Source organism: Xiphophorus couchianus, chromosome 2 (genome assembly GCF_001444195.1).
Source record: "Xiphophorus couchianus chromosome 2, X_couchianus-1.0, whole genome shotgun sequence".
Lineage (NCBI taxonomy): Eukaryota > Metazoa > Chordata > Actinopteri > Cyprinodontiformes > Poeciliidae > Xiphophorus > Xiphophorus couchianus.
Window position 1 is genome coordinate 29,241,254 of NC_040229.1, and position 14,168 is coordinate 29,255,421.

Consider the following 14,168-nt stretch of genomic DNA (forward strand, 5'->3'; position numbering starts at 1 on the left):
CCATTTTTTTAATTTAACATTAGTTAATCTGTTCATCTCATACCAAAACTTCATCTACCAATGTCCCTTGTGAAGTTGTAGTTTTTCCTCTTCACATTTTTCTTATAAATGTTTTGCCTAATTTTTCTCTCCAACTACCAAATACTAAACTTATTTTGAAGATTTGGGGGGGGGGATTTATAGAAAACATAGCAAACTAAAACCTCCTTATACCAAACAGACATTTTGTTCTGTTTCTCCACTTTCTAAGTTTCAGTGTTCAGGGCCTCATGGGCCAAAGCCAAGCTACATCTCAAGGTGCCACTCAAGAAGTTTTAGTCTTACTTTTGACATTTAGAGACAATGTGGCAGCAGTCTTAAGGGAAGACCTGGAGTCAGGTGAAATTTCTTAACAAAATAACCCTGTAATTGGGCAGCAGATGCTCTGAATGAGCTCTTAATGGCAACACCTAATAAGGCATCTGGTTGGTACAAGACTGAAGCAGCACTGTCATCGTCGTCATATTGAGACATTCGCCTCCTGCAGCAAACATGTCTCATCCGGAGAGAAATGTGTATCAGAAAAGCAGGCTGTCACAGTTTGAATGACAAACCCCTGAGGACAGTGAGGGGAGGAAAAAGGTCAGGCAAGCTGCAAAATGTAAAAACAGGGAAGTTTTCCACTGAAAATAAACACACAGCTATTGTAAATAGGGATGCACCGATCCACCTATTTCACTTCCGATATTGATATCTGAATTTTAGTATCGATCCGAAGGAGAGAAACAAAATTGAATTGATTTAAATCTTTTTTTATATAGAGAGAGACAAACATAACTCTGCACAACCAGCTTGGTCAAACATGTAAAAACACAACTTTAATTTGTTCAGTCAGTGCCACAACTAATGTAAAAATAAATATTAAGGAAACAGAAACTGACAAAAACAAAAGGTTGACTACCTTGGTCAAACATTTACAAATAAACATCCAACCTTCTTTCAAATGATTTATAAAGCGCATTTAGGTACGCTAAATATAATGTAAAATTATAATTAAGCATGACATGAAATCAGAGAATGAGACATAAGAGATCTACCGTCATCGATTGGGCACGTTGCATCGACTCTTGATTTGGAATCGTTTTCGATATCTGGACTGATTAAAAATCTGCCAAATTATCTGGACGCTGATGTTTTCATAGTAGAGATGCTTCAGGTTCTTTGATAGAAATATAAGATTTCATTCCTCTCAGGACAAACAAAAAAAAAAATCTTGATCTGATATTTATTGATCTAAATAAATAGATTAAACTTGAGGATACCTTTTACAGAGAATGCTGCAAAAGGAAAAAAAAAAATCTGTTTTTTTCTTTGTTTCTCATTTGGGTTTTGAGGTCGATCGTTTAATTGGATCTCACAATACATATAGACTTTAAAAAAAAAATTGTGTGTCAAATAAAAGGACATGCAGTGTCACTTGGTGTCAGCATCAGCCTTTACAGATGGCTAAATCTGGTGTCTGATGTTTTGTCGCTGGCGTCAGGAAGCAGCTGCTCCCACTGCTGCTGAACATGGCGGGTCCTGCATAAAGCGTGCAGTTCATGTGCCGATGTGCAGACATGTTGGCACCAAAGTGTAACGTTTGCTCTGGTTGTTTTTGTGCATGCGCCAGGCGGCTGCAGGGAACATCATCAACATGCTCTGGCAGCTGATGGAGAACGGTTTGGAGGAGCTGAAACTCTTACAGACGGTGCTGGTCCTGCTGACCACCAACACGGTTGTTCATGATGATGTCCTCTCAAAGGTAAAAGGTCAACACAATCATGACATAAGCCTCCTTCTTTTACTCTACCCTGATGTGAAGGTGGCGTACCCTATCTTCAATTATTTCTGATGTGAATAATTTTCACTTTCATCCTCGACTTAGTCATCAGTTGCCAAAACTATTTTGATAATTAATTGAATAAATTTAGCTTTTTGAGTTTTTGGTGTCTGCCCCTGTAAGTACTCGATATCATTTAGGCTCTAAATCTAATCTAAGCATGAAGTTTAAATTCACAGAGCTGGCTACAAGTATTAGCTGCCATGCTAAAGATATCCATCCATTCATTGTCCAGCTTTTCTTTTATCCGTCAGTCTGTCCGTCCATCCATCTTTTCTTTTATGTAGCTGTTTGTCCATCCATTCATCTGTCTTTATTTCGTCCATCTTTTTGATCGTCCATCGTTCCATCCATTTTATCTTTTGTCCATCTATCCACCCATGTTTTCTTTCATCCATCCGTCAGTTCATACAACTTTTCTGTCATAGTTTTTTTTCTGTAGTCATTGATCTGTCCATCTGTTCATCCATCTTTTCTTTCTTTTATCCTGCTTTCTGATCTTCTTTCAGTTACTGACGCAGTTTTATCTATTTTACTTTTTAAGTTGATCAAAATTTTTAGGAATTTCTATTTAAACATCTTCTTCTCCTGTTACACCCTGACACACACACACTCACGCGCGCACACACACACACGATTATTTCTATTATTGTCACCATTCAGAATAGGCAAAACAACAGTCAATAAAACAGCAAAGAGCAGCAGCGTGTTGGAGTTCTCAAGTGGTTAACAACCTTTAGATGTGTCAACCAGTTGTTTGGTGTGAACCCAGGAAAATAAAACGTTTCTCAGTTTGATGCGCAGCGCCACAAATGCTGCTTGGACTTTTCCTGGAAGTGCTAAAGTGGTGTAGCGCTGATTAGGCCTATGCATTGATGTACATGTTTCACATCTCTGAAGAGTCTCCCGCGTCGTTTTCAGGCCATCGTGTTGTGCTTCCGTCTCCACTTCACCAAGGACAACATCACCAACAACACGGCGGCCGCCACCGTCAGACAAGTCGTCACCGTCGTCTTTGAGAGGATGGTCGCCGAAGACGAGAGATTCAAAGGTCTGCATGATAAAAAAAAAAAAATAGTCAGAACAAAGATATAGTTTCGGATTTGCTATTGTTGTTGCTTTAAGGAGACGTAGCTCTGAATTTTAACATTTTGTTTTTCCTGCTTGGATCTAAAAGCTGTTGTGGCTTAAATGTTGTAAACATGTTCTGTATCTGGATTAAAGGCATTGCAGAGCAGCCTCCTCCCGTCCAGGGAAACACCAACCGGCGCTCTGTCAGTACCCTGAGACCCAGCGCCAAGGATGCATACATGCTGTTTCAGGTTAGTCCACCAGGAGGCAGCAGTCCTCCACCCACCTCTGTCAGGAGTGTTTGAGATTATCTGTAATCTAAAGAAAGAAGTCAAAATGTCTAATTTTATCATCATAATTATGTGGATCTTAAAGCTCTTAGTCTTGTCAGAATTTCCTCAATGGCTCCTTGTTTTCTTACTCTCTGCCTGTTGTTGTTTACCCACAATGCCCCTCTGTGTGTGAGGATCTTTATTCTCCCACCAGAGCTAAGTCAGTGCACTGTTTCTGCAAGTTGGATACAACTCTCTATTGTACTGGATGCTTCTGCCCGCAGGACCTGTGCCAGTTGGTGAACGCTGACGCCCCCTACTGGCTGGTGGGAATGACAGAAATGACCCGAACGTTTGGCCTGGAGCTGCTGGAGTCGGTTTTGAACGATTTCCCAGGTGTTTTCTTACAGGTACGCACTCTCTCTTGTTGTATTAAATTAAGATGTTATTTCTGTGTTTCGAGATTAATTTTGCTCAATGTCCCCCAAAGCACCAGGAGTTCAGCTTCCTGCTGAAAGAGAGGGTGTGCCCTCTTGTCATCAAGCTCTTCTCGCCCAACATAAAGTTCCGGCAGGGCGCCGGCGCTGCCGCTCCACCGGCACCCGTGGAGAAACCCTATTTTCCCATTTGCATGCGGCTACTGCGAGTGGTTTCAGTCCTCATTAAACACTTCTACAGCTTACTGGTAAGGACTCAGTTTACCAAACCTGATCCCAGATGGATTATTTCTGAGCACATCATGATCCTTATTCACTCATGTCTTTGATTTTTGATACAAAGTGCAACATTAGCTCTTTCAAAAAAGCTAGAATTTGGACCCGTTAATTTAAAAGTTCTAAATGCGACCAGCATCGTTTGTTCCTTCGGTTTCTGTGTTATACATCTGTCCACCTTGATAAGGATCAGTTCTGCATTAGAAGCCCAAAATGAATACAACAATGGAGGATGAATGAATGGTTGTGCAAAGTAAATATTGGTGATCTTAGATGAATTGATGTATTTTAATTCCTTTAAAACCAGTGTTTATGTGTGAAATGTTCCTGTTTGTTTGTGTCTGTTTCACAGGTGACTGAATGTGAGATCTTCCTGTCTCTGCTGGTGAAGTTTCTTGACGGGGAAAAGCCTCAGTGGCTCCGAGCCGTTGCTGTAGAATCAGTCCATAGGCTGTGTGTGCAGCCACATTTACTATGGTAAACAAGCGTTTATCTATACGCATTCATTTATTTCATTTAAATTTATCCTGTTCCTTATCTTTCTGACCTGACAATCAGTGGCGACCACTGGGGAGTCCAAAGGGTGCCGTGGCCCCATCTTGAAAAAATGTCCAGGTCATAGAAAGGCACACAGAGTCATTTTCTTCAATCAAAACATTAATGTAAAACCCAATAAATGAATAAATAAATGTATTACCGTATTTTTTGGGATATAATATAAGCGACTATACAGTAAGCCGCTACATTTTTCCCACGCTTTGAACCAGGCGGCTCATAGCCCAGTGCGGCTTTTCTGTGGATTTTTCTTCAACCACCGGGGGCTCTTTAGCAGGAAGTGAATTGTTGGAAGTCAAAATTGGAAATCAAAGAAGAAAACGCTGATTTTCATTTAGAACAAGCACATGCTAGCAGCAGGCACGACGGAGAAATGTCTTCAAATTCATACCCCCTCATCATGAAAACCACTCGAAGGAAAAGATTCAGCTTTTATCGAGCTACAGTACAGGAGGGAAATGGAGCCGCTGCACGTAAGCTCAGCGTGAACAAACCTGTGGTTCGGCGTTGGAGACGCAGGGCTGCATCCTTAATAGCAGATTAAAGACGCAGCCCTCTGCTGCATCCTTGTGGAAAACCGAGAGCGGCGGAGGTGCCAGTGGCTTATAGCCCGGTGCGGCTTATATATGTACGTTTCCAGTTTTTTGTTTTTGATTTTTCAAAAAATTTGTAGGTGCGGCTTATAGTGAGGTGCGCTCTATAGTCCGGAAAATACGGTAATTTAAAAATAGCATTAAAAATGTATTAATATACATATAAAAATATATATTTTTTAGTTTATTTTTACTGGACTGGTCTAGCCACCCTTATTGAAATTCTCTGGGGGCGCCACTGCACTGAGGAATTTGTATTTCTTTTTTTTTTCTTCCTCGTTTTCATGTCCTCGAGAATTCACATTTTGCTCAAATTGCCCTTGTTTTGTGTGTTTTTAACAAAGCGTTTTGTTTGTTTTCCCCTTCTCCAGTTCTTTCTGTCAGTCTTACGACATGAAGCAGCACTCCACCAAGGTGTTCAGAGATATCGTTAACGCTCTGGGATCCTTCATTCAGTCCCTTTTTATTGTCCCAAACGCTGGCAACGCTGCTGCTGTCAGTGCGCCTGCTGGTTAGTTACCTTCATGGTTGAGTTGGTACTGAATATTAAAGAAAAAAAAAAAAAACGTGTTAAAAGACCTTTGAAATTTGATCTTATAAAATAAATGTAGGTGCATTTTAAATGGAAAATCTGTTAGAAATCGTCTTTTTGAAACAGTGAAATGCTTTAAATAAAACTGCTTTTGTAGGAAGTTCATTTTTTTTTTCTTTTTTTTTTTCTCTATTTTCTTCACTCTTCCCCTCTAGGTGGGTCAGGTTCAGGGACCCTGGGCACGGCTCAGGGGGTTCCGGGTACAGGAGGGGGCAGCGGCACCTTGACTACACAGGCTGCGTTTGAATACCGCGGCACCTGGATCCCCCTCATGACTGTTAGTGTCCAGGGCAGCGCCAAGGCCACCTAGTAAGGGTTTCCTTTCATGTTTACTCAAACGTTCATTTTGCTTTTGAAACTGACAACATTTGTTCTATACAGATGTTATTTATGATTATAGTGAAACTCCACTAGTAGTGTAGCGGATAATTGAATATTTAAGCAGAATCTTTCACATGCAGATACAAGAACCTAATTAGCTACAGATGTTCCCAATAGCTTGCTTGTTTGAAAAAACAATTGTTAGCCACCGAAAAATTCAAAATGGCTGCCGTGGTCATCAAGGGAAATTTATTGTTGCACTAAAACTGGCAATATTTATCACAATTGAAGGGTTTTTGTGTCAAATCATACATACATAATTGTACCCATAGAAATCACATTTATAGATACTTTCTTATTTTTCATAATAGTCACCATGGATGTCATGAAAAATACATTTTTGCTCTAAAATTACTGTTTGCATTTTGAATCATAGAAGTAATATATTTTTCCTTGATATCCTGTTTCTCTTTTTCTTGTGGACATTTTTCAAAATGATCGTATTGGAGAACATATATTTGCACTAAAATCAGCAGCAGTTGTTACCAGTTGTGGTCACGCCTAACCAAACAGTTAGGTTCGCTAGCCACGAATTCGCTAACAAGAATCTGAGCTCCATTTACGCTAAACCGCTAAATACATTTAGAAAATCAACAGAAGCTAAAACTATATCACTAATACAAGAAAACTATTTGCAGAAGTTAATGCTGACCATAATGACGACTGTCTCTCAGTCTGTGTCACACATCTTCATCATCTTCCAGTTGACGACTGTTTTTAGAATCGCAAACAGCAACGTTCTCAGTTTCTGATTTTGCTACATATTGTTACTTTAAAGTTGTATGAGCAGGATAACCAATATAGAAAACATGTGATGTGGCATAAAATTCATTGAAGTCATGAAAATGGGTAACATTTTAAGGCAATAAATGGTTTAAAAGGCCTGTAAACAGCAGCCATCTTGAAAAATTGCCATCATCTTACAATTTAAGTAGCTAATTTTAAATATTAAAAAATCTGACCTGAGCGGCGACCATACAAATGTTTACGCTTGTTGACTTGATTTTTCTTATTTTTACAGTGTTATTCTGCACTAAATTGTTATAATTACTAATTAACCACAACAGATTAACAAATTTGCTATAATCAAATCAAACTTGTTGGAGTGAAGTCAGATGTTTAGAGTTTTCACATCTGATTTGGTCTTGATGTTCTCCCCCACCCAGCTTGGAGATGTTGGACAAGGTGGAGCCTCCGTCCATCCCAGAGGGCTACGCCATGTCGGTGGCCTTCAGCGCCTTGCTGGACCTGGTGAGGGGCATCACCTCCATGATCGAAAGAGAGCTGACCACAGAGGAGGAGGCAGCTGCAGAGTTCAGGGAGACTCACCCTGAGCAGGAATGGAAACCAGAGCCAGGTAGGAATAGTCACTGGGGAAAAACAAGGAAAATGAAGCTTCCTCTAATATTTGTGTTAAATGTGACAACTAAATGTGGACAGCAGTGTTGTAGTACTCGAGACCGGTCTTGTCTCGGGCGCTGAGGACTCAGGATTTTATTTCAAGACCGCAACTGTGGAAATGTCCCTAAACTTACAGCATACTGTCCAGTTCATTTGTTAACATGTTTGTTTTCACTGGATGCAAAACGCACCGATTAAAATCCAAGCAATAACGTGACTTACCAATTACGTGTTTCTGTTACTGTCCCCACCTTTCACTCGCTCGCGGCGCTCCAAGACATGCGCAGTGGTTTCTTTGAGCGGCAGAAGATGTCTGTCTGATCGTCAGTAACAGAAGTGCGTTGCATAAAGTCATTAATCATAAAAAATCCGACAGCTAATTCAGCAGCACTTCGCTTTCACAGACGGTGGGGGCTACGTCTAACTTTTTTCGTCACTTGGAAAAGAAGCTCAAAGAAAGGCAAGCTCTGTTGATGTGATGTTAGCGAAGCTAGCTGCACAGAGACACGTAAGCATTTGTGATGAAAAAAGTCACTCACTGCACTGAATTATTGTGCGGAGGTGTTGACTAACGTGTCGCAGATATGGGACAACACTGTGTCCAAAAGTCTGCAGATGTGACATTCACGAACAATCGGGAATCTTCTGAACTTCTGTTTACTAAGAAGGTAGGACTGGAGCCTCACTGAGAGCCGTTCTTTGTTATTGTAATGCTCTGCGTACACTGCAGTAGCTATCATTATTTTATGCAATTATATACATTGATATTTATTTAATTAGCAAATAAATAAAACACAAGAACGAAAGCAAATAAATAAAACACAAGAACAAAAGAGCACGCAGAGCATGCGCATTGCTCTTTGATTGTTTTCGTTCAAAGTGGCAGCTGTAATGTCTGCCATGATGGGAGACATTACAGCATTGTACTGCCTGGCTTCATGCAGTGGGAGAGAGGGTGAGAGCAGTCATGGTGAACGCCTTGTGGTTGGTTACTTGCTTGTTGCTCATTGGTCAGTGTTCATAGTTGAGCGTTGTTTCAGGGCATTGGCTCAATTGCTATGTTTAATGGTGCAGACAGTGGTGATTTCTGACATGAATTATATGGGCAAATGCCCAGGGCGTTATCTTTTTAGATAAGCAGAACAAAGAGTTTGTTCTACTTTTAATATTGGTTAAATTTATTTCAGTTCTAAGTATTTAATATCTAGGTGGTTTTATGAGAGTGTGAATCTTTCAGGTCAATGTAATTAGCAATTTTGATCATATTTCACATTTTATTGTGTCATGTAGCGCGGGGCGCTGGTCTTGGTCTTGTCTCGGTCTCGATACATGCTGGTCTTGTCTTAGTCTCGGGTTAGGTGGTCTTGACTACAACACTGGTGGACAGGTAGAGTTTTGACTAAAAGGTTTCAACAAACGTTTCTGTAACCTTATATTGTCAGTAATATGCTTGTATGACTTTGAGTGACATATGAAATAGAAATACAGAAATCTCTTAATTTCCCAAAGCAATTAAAAGTCCAGTTAGCATCTCGTTTTTCTGTTCAGGGGCCCACTTGGTTTGGGAGGAGATGGTCAACGCCAGCTGGTGTGGTCTCCTGGCTGCCCTGTCTTTGCTGCTAGACGCAAGGTAAGAAAAAAATATTGTTAGTTATTCAAACAGAAAATAATCCTCTGCTTGATTTTCTGAGGATGAGCTTGTATAGCTTGATAATAAATAAGATGCAGAACGCTTCCTGACAACACATCAAAAGTGTCACATCAAGGGATTTTATCTGCTAGACAAAGCGTAGTGCATCATTTTATAGAGAATTGTAAAAGCGGGTTTGCTAGAAGCTTGACTTGCGTTTGTTTTGTTTTCGGGTTCAGGGAAACCAGTCAGTTGATGGGAAAGATGGATGAAGATGGAATGAAATGTACACCCATTGTTGCACAATCACATTTTCAACCAAAATATATTATTATACTGTAATTGTCTGTATACAGTACAGACCAAAAGTTTGGACACAACTGTGTGTCCAAACTTTTGGTCTGTACTGTATGTGCAAAGACATCCCAAAAACACTTTAACCTTTCCCTGCAGGTTTAATTACATCAAAGGATTGTTGTACAAAGTTTTCACTCGGTGGGGGTTGATAGAATTACATGCTACACAGATTTTTATTTGGAGAAAATGTGGAAATTCACATGTACTTTGCTTTTAACAATTATGCCATAGTTTGGGTGGCGCAGTGGTAAAGCGTGTGACTCATGCATAGGCATTAGTCTTTGACACAGGTTCGAGTCCCGGCCCAATGATCGATTACCTATTTTCCTGTCTGATCCACAGACAGGAAAATAATTATGTCAGACCTTCACCAAAAAATTAAATACAATGACCTCACGTTAGTGGTTGTGACACAAAATGTGGAAAAGTTAGCATTAGTTTAGAATTACTGTATTTTCTGGACTATAAGTCAAGTTTGTGTGGGGTTTTTTCATAGTTTGGTAGTCCAGAGCAACTTATGCATATCTTTTTCCTCTGCATTTTTTTTTTGGTTTTTATTTTGGGACTTGTAAGACGTAGTCTGGTTTTTATAAATGATGATAACCACGTACATCAAGTTCAGTAAATGTTTATGCTTCCCTCTTGTTTTCCCCGCGCAACATTTCCAGCACCGACGAAACGGCGACTGAGAACATCCTGAAGGCAGAGATGACCATGGCGTCGCTGTGCGGTCGCCTGGGCCTGGTCACGCCTCGCGACGCCTTCATCACAGCCATCTGCAAGGCCTCTCTGCCGCCCCACTACGCTCTCACCGTCCTGAGCAGCAACACCTCCAACCTCTCCAGCAAAGGTTCCCCACAAACCTTTTTCACACACATAAAAAGACGCTCTCAAGCCAACTACTGTTGGTTTACAACAAATCCACTGAATTAAGTCTGGATTTTCAGTGGATCCAAGCTTTCCAAGTAAACACTGGAGTTTTGCTTTGGAAAGTTTTTCTTTATTTGCTTCTTACAAAGCCTGTTTGTGCGTTTTGCAGAGCATCACTTGAAGTCTTAGCTGCAGCGTGTGTGCTTGTGTTCTCCACAGCTTACTCCATCCAGGGCCAGAGCGTGCAGATCATCAGCCCCTCCAGTGAGTCTCATCAGCAGGTGGTGGCCGTCGGGCAGCCGCTCACCGCTCAGCCGCAAGGCACCGTGGTGGTGAGGACGCACTTGCACATTTGATATTTTAAATCTGTGCAGAAGTTGTTGTTCTTTCAATTATTATTATTATTTTGAATCAAAGCTAATTTTGCCACTTGGGCTCTAAGAAAATTTCCCAAAAGTTCAGCTGTTGCTGTTAAGAATGGAGCACTTCTCTCCAAAACTAATGAGCAAAACTGGTCGAGTCCAGTTCTCTGCAGCTTAAATAAATTTTTAAAAAGTTAAAAAAAAGATAGAATCGCTTATCTGCATAACTGATTTTTAAAGAAAAGGGGAGGGGGACCTAAACTGACTTTAAGCAAAGTTTACAAACTCAAAAGTTTTCTCAAAAGAAAATGAAAGCACTTAGAATTTGTTGATGGCTGCCACTAATACGTTTTTTGTTTTTTAATTAACCGATTAACAAATTTTTTCAATTGAACAATTATCCTTTTCTTTCTTACCAAACAATTTCATACATTTATTTATCTTACACAGAAAATGTTTTTACCTTTTCCATTCCACAAAATAAAACATAATACCAACATAGTTCTGCAAAGTTGCTCCACTTTATTCTTTTAAGTTTTCAATCTCAACGTGTTACAGGACGTTCTGGAGAAAGAAATGTTGACAGCCTTTTGGAAATCTATGTTAACAAAAGCGGTCTGCTCTTTTCAGTAACACTAGAAATATAAAATGGTAAAAATGGCAACTAATAATCATTTTGTTTAATATTAAAGGCTTGTTTATGACTCCTAATGTTTCAAAATTTAAATAGTTATTTACCATTAACAGCAGGAAGGCAATTGCTCAATAATTTTCTTTTTCATGATTAACAATTTGAAGGGCAATTTTGTTTACAGAAACATCATAATCAATTTCTTTTAATGGTTTCAGATGTGTGTGATTTTAATTTTTTTAAATTTCCATTGTATTTATTGTTCTTGGTTGTTTTTTATTTTGGGTATTTAAAACGTCTTCCAGTTCCAGTGCCAAGTGATCTTTACTAAATTAAAGTTTATTCGTCTTTGAGAGGGCGAACTTGCATTATTTTTTCCCATTTATCAATATATTACTCGAAAAAGTTCTCAAAACAACAGTATTATCGTTTATTGCAATTTATCATCCAGCAAAATGTTTTATCGAGTCTAACTACAGCAGTGAAAACGGATCACGTGCCGTCTTTCCAACGTGCCATTCTTTCAGATTGTTTCTAGCTAGTTTTAGGTGTCTGCTAAACGTGTCACGGTGTAAATAATCATGTAAATATCTCGCTTTTATTTCAGCTGACTGCCAAAAACATCCAGTGCATGAGGACGCTGCTGAACCTGGCTCACTGCCACGGAGCCGTGCTGGGGACGTCGTGGCAGCTGGTGCTGGCTACCCTCCAGGTACGACGCGCCTCGTCACTCAGACTTGTGTAATTTGATTAGGGAGTTGAGCGCTTTACATACCTTTTATATTTGTACAAACAAAACAATGGAGACATACATCTCCATTGTTTTATTTTGTGAACCCGTTTTGTGATGGATGGTGTCGGATCAACTTTGACAGCTTTTTTTTTTCTTTCTCTCGCAGCATCTAGTTTGGATCCTGGGGCTAAAACCAGCAGTGGGTGGAGCCCTGAAACCGGGGCGAGCCGTGGAGGGACCGAGTACGGTGAGTTCTGTTTGTTTCTTTTTCACATAGAGAAATAACTTTCTCCACTTCTACTGCTTTATCTGGGGCGACAGCTGTGTGTGGGGTAGATGCTAACATCAGGAGCAGTCAACATAAATGACCGATAAATAGGAAATGCGGCCTAGAAGATTAAAAGATCCTGAGGAAATTCATATCTGGCAAAATGAATCTCTGTTGATCCCAGAAAACTATTCTTGCTCCTGGATAAAGTTCTGGCCCCGGAGGTTTTGTTTGCAGGTGGCGTAATTTTTGCTTCGACCTTTTATGGTGAGCTAACTGACAGTGAATCTAAACAGGTGCTGACCACAGCAGTCATGACAGATCTGCCCGTCATCTCCAACATCCTGTCCCGACTATTTGAAAGCTCACAGTAAGAATTTTTCAATCTTCAAAGCTGTCTTAATCAAATTTAGTATTGAGTTTAGTATAATTTTAATATGTTTTTCAGCTAATCAGCATCACATTTAGAGGTGGGCGATATGAACTTAAAGTTTTCGCACAATATTTAGTGGTACTATTGTGATGGCAATAAAAGTGATGACAAGAACTATTTATTTTTAGGTAACTGTGTGATTTTGACTGCGTGTCACAGCAATTCTAGCCCCACAAACACAAATACTGCTGTTGAAAAACATTCCCACTTGCTTCTTTAGGACACCAGTAACACAAAGAAATGTGATTTATATCAACTAGATGAATTTCGTAACTGCTTTTAGTCCAATTTTAAAATTTATTGGCATTTATTGAACAAACAGTGTGAAAAAAATAGTAAAATGAACAATTCGGACAGTTTTGGGGGATTTTATACAATTAATTGGAATTTATTGTGACAACTATAAATCAAAATTCTTATCATAATTCAATAAATGATAAATGATACAATAAATGCCCACCTCTGCTCACATTTATAGTTACAGTTTACCTTTTACTATTAAAGTAAAACAATTTTAAAATATATATATATATTTTTTTTTATTAGGTACCTCGATGACGTGTCTTTGCATCATTTAATCAACGCACTCTGTTCCCTCTCTCTGGAGGCCATGGAAATGGCTTATGGAAATAATAAGGCAAGAAAAGTTTTCCAACTCGCCAATATTTTCTGTTTTTGAGTTTGCACTGGTTAAAATAGAAACTCACATCTGCATTGCCTCACGTCTGATATTGTCACACGTCTTGTTCTCTCCGTTGTTCAGGAGCCGTCTCTGTTCGCCGTCGCTAAGCTGCTGGAGACGGGCCTCGTCAACATGGACCGCATTGAGATCCTGTGGAGACCCCTGACAGGACACCTGTTAGAGGTAACCTTTACCCGCGTTAAACCCGCTCGCTAATGACGGTTAAAAATAGGTCAAGACGCTTAGTGGGAAACAGTTGCTGGAAAAATTTCATTATAAACCTGTGCAATAGATGTAGTACAGCAGGAATGTATTTCCCCCTACAAATATACCAGCTGAAACAAAATGATCTTATGGTACGTTTTCACAAAAAGTAATTCTGCAACAACAGAAGCAAAAAGCTCTATTAATTTTTGCTTAAAATGCCCTATGTTCACATTGACAGACTGGAAGGCTGCTAGAAGTTGTATGCATTAGTTTGTGATATACTATATCAGTACCAACATGGTTATCGGTCGATTTTAGTCATTTTTTGTACCTGGGCAGATATTAATAACCAATGTTTCTGCCTTCTTGTTGACATCAGTGTACGTGTCTGAGGTAATTTAGAGGTTGTTTTTGTGTGGCTGTGTGATAATGAGTCAGTGCAGAGTTGTTGACTTTTTAGCAACGTCAGCAGTATGGTGGGTTTTTATGCTTTTTCTTCTTTTTTGTATTTATAGAAATGTACCTTTAATATACATGAGGCATAAAATAACCGCTA

The 14,168-nt window shown here is 39.6% G+C and overlaps 1 protein-coding gene across 4 annotated transcripts in view; it reads left to right on the top strand.

Moving 5' to 3' along the window:
- The window catches only part of mon2 (MON2 homolog, regulator of endosome-to-Golgi trafficking), a 41,785-nt gene that overhangs the window by 13,340 nt on the left and 14,277 nt on the right, over positions 1-14,168 (top strand). For all 4 annotated transcript variants that reach the window (XM_028037933.1, XM_028037951.1, XM_028037942.1 and 1 more), the window contains exons 4-20: positions 1,652-1,783; positions 2,783-2,912; positions 3,086-3,183; positions 3,489-3,614; positions 3,695-3,889; positions 4,270-4,394; positions 5,437-5,576; positions 5,813-5,966; positions 7,205-7,395; positions 8,988-9,069; positions 10,095-10,276; positions 10,516-10,628; positions 11,897-12,001; positions 12,189-12,269; positions 12,587-12,660; positions 13,270-13,360; positions 13,487-13,588. In XM_028037933.1, coding sequence (XP_027893734.1) covers positions 1,652-1,783; positions 2,783-2,912; positions 3,086-3,183; positions 3,489-3,614; positions 3,695-3,889; positions 4,270-4,394; positions 5,437-5,576; positions 5,813-5,966; positions 7,205-7,395; positions 8,988-9,069; positions 10,095-10,276; positions 10,516-10,628; positions 11,897-12,001; positions 12,189-12,269; positions 12,587-12,660; positions 13,270-13,360; positions 13,487-13,588 — 2,121 coding nt within the window. The remainder of the gene's footprint in view (positions 1-1,651; positions 1,784-2,782; positions 2,913-3,085; positions 3,184-3,488; positions 3,615-3,694; positions 3,890-4,269; positions 4,395-5,436; positions 5,577-5,812; positions 5,967-7,204; positions 7,396-8,987; positions 9,070-10,094; positions 10,277-10,515; positions 10,629-11,896; positions 12,002-12,188; positions 12,270-12,586; positions 12,661-13,269; positions 13,361-13,486; positions 13,589-14,168) is intronic.